Below are 5,494 nucleotides of genomic sequence, written 5' to 3' on the forward strand. Positions count from 1 at the left end.
TACTTGGAATTTTGCAATGAAACTTTAGGGAATGCTTATGTAAGGATAAACCATATGCATGAATGATTAGATGATGTTAAAAAAAAAAAAACAAAAAACAAAAGGTTCCATAATTCACAAACCTTTATTACCTTCAAGCAGTGGCCTATACTGCCCTATCCATGAGGCAGCCTCTTAAGAGATGGGTTCCGTCCTTGCAACTCTCCTGGTTTAGATTGTTATGACATTCATTAGGGAGCAATAGATATAGAGGAATGTTAATTGGTGCCATATTCGATGTCTGAGAATTTGGTAATAAACCCTGCCTCGTGTCATTTTATTTTAATTTGTATTCACCATTTCAATTTTGTAACGTATCGTAGTTTTAATTTTCTAAATCAGATCCTTCTTCAGTTCCTGGTACATTATTTCTGTAAGATCCTCCTCTCTATAATGAAGTTCTCTTCCTGGAATTAGTGCAAGATATCCATTGAAATTTTGTCTTACATGTTTGCAGTTATGGGCAAAGTTGAAGGACAGGGTGAATCATGGCATGGCCATGTGACTGCAGTGACTGTCGCTCCAGAATTCCGGAGGCAGCAATTAGCCAAGAAACTGATGCACTTGCTCGAGGACATCAGTGACAAGATGTATGGGTGATACAAAATTATATTAGTGCCAAGTTGCTGGGCTCTTGTAGAGCATAGCGTAACTGAGATTTCCTCCTAGTTGCAATAGAAAACATTCTCCAACCCACCCACCCACCCACCCCCAAATCCCCAAGAAAAAAATTTGTCAAATAGTAATATCTTTGTAATGTCCTTCTCTTGTTTCCTTTTCTTCTTCAGTACAGCTTAAATTGAACTCCATTTTACATAATATGAGCCATATAAGATGTATTTGACCTTCAGGCCCCGGAGAGAAGCTTGCTATTGTATTTGATTGGCTTGATATGTTATTCATGCTTTGGACTAGATTTATGGTCTTGCTTTGATGGAATTTCGCTGCTTGAATTGGTGGATCATTTTTATTTGTGAATTGTAGGATTATGGCTAATACAAGTAATACCACAAGAACAGACACATCACTTTATAGTTCCCGAAATTGAAAGTATGGTCAGCTAATGATGCCAAAGTATGGATACTCCAGTGACTTTGGAATGCCTAAGTTGGTATCTGTTTAGACAACTATCTTTAATGGGTTCATCTACTGCAAGGTTGTTTGTGTTTTTGATGAATGTTAGGCCATGCTAATTCATTTTTCAGGGGGAAAAGGGAGGAAAAGTAAGAAACTTGGTTTTCTATCAATGGAGTGCTCAAAACTTTAGCATGTGGTTTTGTGATGGAGAGCTCAAAACTTCATCATGTGGTTTTGTGACTAGTTGTGGGCAATTTTTTGTTACCATCATAGTTGTCCAGGCATCACCTAGGCGGCTTTGCCTTGACTGGCGCCTAGGTGATACCCTGCTGGTGTGGTGTCACCTTAAATTTTGTCCTCCACGCTTGCCTTAGTGCCGTGACAACTATGGTTACAATTTTGTTCTTAAAGTCTTAGTGATAACCCCATACCATAGAAGGTGTGTTGTAAGTGAGCACAAGAGAGAACCTGTGGCCCAAAGGATTCATGATTCTTTAATTGGATTGTGTATAGGAGAATTGGATCCATTTAGCTATCATAGAGAATGTTGAGGAAAGTGCTCATCTCACATGATCTGATCAGGATTAAATCACACTATTTTAACAGCACTGTGTACTGGAGAGTTGTTGTCTAGAATTAATGTTCAAATGGAGAATGAATAATTTCTATTGTGCTTGTGGCTGTCCATTACTTCTTGTTCTGTACTGACACCATTCTTATTGCATCTTCTGGTCAAAGAGGACATGATCAATGCTGTCTGATACTTAGTTTTTGCAAAGGACTGAAAGCTGTAGATTTTGTTCTCACTCATGAAGTTATTATCTCTTAGATTTTCACAGAAATTACAAAATCCTTGTCAATATGCATCCTAAGCTCTTTGAGTTAGTCTATAAGTATTCCTTCCATAAAGTGATGCAACTATGATTAGCATTAAGCACTAATATAGCCATTCTAACATTATTATTTGGGTATCTGTAACTCCCACCTTGGGAACTGATGAAAAGTTTTGCTTTGACAGTGATAAGGCTTATTTCGTTGATCTCTTTGTGAGGGCATCAAATACTCCAGCCATAAAGATGTACGAAAAGGTACAATTCTCTAACTTAGTCACTTTTGACTTCAAGTTAGACAAGTTTTCGTGCCCTGATGCTGATCTGCAATGAATCTCTTCTGAAATATTAATAAATACCTTAACCAGTGTAATTAAGTTTCCATGTTGAGTTCTTAAGCAATTATTTTCTTCATTGATTTCTTACCCAGTCTGGGTACACTGTAAATTACAGTTTGTTATGTTCATTTATCTGGATTTCTTTATTCACCATAGCTGGAAAGTTGCTTGTTGGGCGTGGAGAGTTGAGAAGGTCATGTTTTCTCCTAGAGGCTGTTTCCTTTGGCCAGGGGGGGGCCGGGGGGTGGGGGGGAAGAGACGCAGATTGATTTTCTTTAATTGTATGATCCATTATCGAGGGATGGTTTCTTCGTAGCATTTGTTATACTATCTTACACTTTGTTCCCCCCCCCCCCCCTTTTCTTCTGGATGATATTGCTTATCCCGTGTTGCTTTCTCTTTGTTCTCATCAGCTTGGATATGTAATCTATCGACGGGTATTACGTTATTACTCTGGGGAGGAAGACGGGTTAGGTGAGTCTCTATATTCTCCACATAACATTTTTGGGTTTTATCCACTTCAACTCATTTTTACATGTTACTGGTGGATCATTTTTTCAGATATGAGAAAAGCGTTATCTCGAGATGTTGAGAAGAAGTCCATTATTCCCCTCAAAAGACCAGTAACTCCTGATGAACTGGAGTATGATTAACTGTGTATTCTCAATAGCTTGTTAACCAAATTTGGTAGGATTGAATCTTCTTTGTGCTATTGCTGCTGTACTTTTTTTTTTGGGGTGGGCAGGGGAGAATGGCATCACTGTTGGCCTAGTATGTGTTTCTTCATTGTGGTTGTACTCTCAAGCTGCTTCACCAAAGTTGTCCTGCATGTGAACTTAACAGTGAAGGCAGGATTTGATCCCAATACCTTGCTACAACCAGCTGAGGCCCTCTTGCCAACTAAGCTAGCTGGCACCTTCACCTCTTGGGCTTGGGTCTCGGCAACCCTAGTTACTGTCCTATTTGGAAGTGGGTAGTCATTTTAAATATTAGTTCGGGTACAATTTTTCAGTGTGCAACATAACACAATCTTATTGAGATCAAAATTTTCATCCACCTCTTTATTTAAAAGATCTTATGATGAATACAGATTAATGTCTCTATATGGGAAAGATTTGTTGAGTATTTGCTTCGAGCACACTCACAGGTCGTAGTCTCCACGAAAGTTTGGAGGTTAGCGTGAAAATGGAAGACTGAATGTTTCTAACACAAGGAATTTTGACAAGCCGAGTAGGCAAGTATCAAAGTGTTGCTGGGTGTTGTATTATACCATTTGGAGATTTTTCTGGTACCCTGGATGCAGTTGAACTTTTTTTTTTTTTTTTCCGGGTGGAAGGATGCAGTAGAACTCTGTTACAGCATTGACTGGTAATACTTCAGATATAGACATTATTATGTTCAAAGAGTGATTTGACCACTTTTGAATGCTTTAGAAATGTCTTACATTGACTGATGATCTGTGAGAGCTGGCCACTTGCATACCATGGTTTCACATCCTACTGGTATGACAAGCCATCAAAGTCATGCTGAACTTTTTCCCCATACAATCTCCAAGATCAGCCCCAAATAATGCTGCGTCTCTATCCTAACGATTGAAGGCATAGCAAGTCTGCTTCGGCTCTTTGGGTTACCCAGACCTGAGATCAGGGTTCAAGAGTTTGGAACCAGGACCATTCGATTCTGTTCCAGATTGGCCAGAATTGGGGTGAATCGGTAAAGGAAACCCTAAAGTTGTCCAGAAGTCATTGTAGTATCGACTTCTGTACAGATCTTGGTGGCTGATTCTAATACAGATTGGCTGATCCGAAGTGAAACATGGCCCTGATCTAGCAGTGAAAGTGTAACCTTGGAAAATAACCCGGAAAGGAAAACGGTCTCCCATTGTACTGAACATATGTAAGATGCCATTCCTCATTCCTGTATCCATTTTTGTTGAAATGTTAAAAAGCCATATCTTTTGTGTTGTCTTGAAAATGATAATGTGCTGCAACAGAGAATTTTCACACCAAACCTCTTTCCAGGTGGGCCTTTGTGCATTTCTCAGACTAATCTTTTCTTGCTCTTTATAACGTCCTTATGCAGCTGGACTTGACTAAAAAGGTAATCATAATTCTTACCCCATGAGGGGGGTGGGGTCAAAGGGTTCAGTGAACCATTTCACAAACCTAAAAGGAAAAAAGCCCTCATTCCTGTTTAGTACATACAGATATAAAGATTAAAGAAAACCACTCTTACTCCTGAATTGGAATATACAGATCTACATATGTGGTAGCCACATGAGTCTCCACTACAACACTTTTTCTGGGGGATGATCGGTATTGGAAAAAGGCAGGAAATCAGAATATCATCTACCATTTGGTCTTGTGTGAGATCTTGTCTGCCATGTATAGATACATGAGAGGATATGAGCAAATTGGATTATCTCCAACAAGTTTTACTTTTGAAAGGAGACTTGTCCCTACCTTCCCATCTTTCTCCAAACATTTCTGGACATGCAGTTGGGAATTGTACTTTCAATCCACTTGTAAGAAAATCAGAGTAGTGCTTTTCTTGGGAAGAATATATGTACACCTTCAACTTATTTTCTCTCAGCAAGAAAGGGGAAAAAAAAAATGCACATCGTTATGTTTGGATGCCGAGAGAGAGAAAAAAAAAATTGAATTTAAGGAAAGAGTCGCATAAATTAATCATTGTGTATTTTTGTTTTATTGTATCTCTTTTTTTTTTTCATGACATCCAAACATTGCTAGAGAAAAAAAAATAGTGGAAAACAAGTTGAATGATTGGGTATGCAACTAAACCCGAAAAGTTGCCACTCCCACTTGGGAAAAATATCCTCTCCAGAGACTGACTGGGCTGTCTAGAGACGTCTGTTTTTGTATTGGGGTGTGTGTTCGGTTCTCCCAACCATGGGATAACTCATTGGAAAGGATTTGTACCCACCTATGCTATATAGCTCACAATAAGAGTATCAATCTGGAGGCCAAATTGAAAAGCTTGATTGAATGCGATCGATTTGGTCTGGTACTGGTTTTGGTTTTAGGGGGAAAAAAATCTTTATATAAACAATTCGTAGATTGATTGGATGTTTGGAGCAGATTGAATGGACCGAAATAGAAAAACCAAAATTTTGCAAAAAAAAAAAAATCAATAGAGTTTGATTTTGTTTTTGTTTTTGTTTTTTTTGTTTTTGTTTTTTTTTTTTTTGTT

The 5,494-nt window shown here is 38.4% G+C and overlaps 1 protein-coding gene across 3 annotated transcripts in view; it reads left to right on the plus strand.

Annotated features, from left to right (window-relative positions):
- The window catches only part of LOC122091896 (N-terminal acetyltransferase B complex catalytic subunit NAA20), a 10,662-nt gene extending 6,925 nt beyond the window's left edge, over positions 1 to 3,737 (plus strand). Inside the window, exons 2-6 of one of the 3 annotated variants that reach the window (XM_042662134.1) lie at positions 497 to 629; positions 2,135 to 2,204; positions 2,698 to 2,758; positions 2,846 to 2,971; positions 3,375 to 3,737. In XM_042662134.1, coding sequence (XP_042518068.1) covers positions 497 to 629; positions 2,135 to 2,204; positions 2,698 to 2,758; positions 2,846 to 2,937 — 356 coding nt within the window. In that variant the 3' untranslated portion in view covers positions 2,938 to 2,971; positions 3,375 to 3,737. Of the gene's footprint in view, positions 1 to 83; positions 413 to 496; positions 630 to 2,134; positions 2,205 to 2,697; positions 2,759 to 2,845; positions 3,029 to 3,374 lie in introns of those variants that run through there. The other 2 variants (XM_042662136.1, XM_042662135.1) reach the window with 2 other exon arrangements.
- Positions 3,738 to 5,494: the final 1,757 nt, after the last annotated feature.

The sequence above is a fragment of the Macadamia integrifolia genome, chromosome 10 (assembly GCF_013358625.1).
Source record: "Macadamia integrifolia cultivar HAES 741 chromosome 10, SCU_Mint_v3, whole genome shotgun sequence".
NCBI lineage: Eukaryota > Viridiplantae > Streptophyta > Magnoliopsida > Proteales > Proteaceae > Macadamia > Macadamia integrifolia.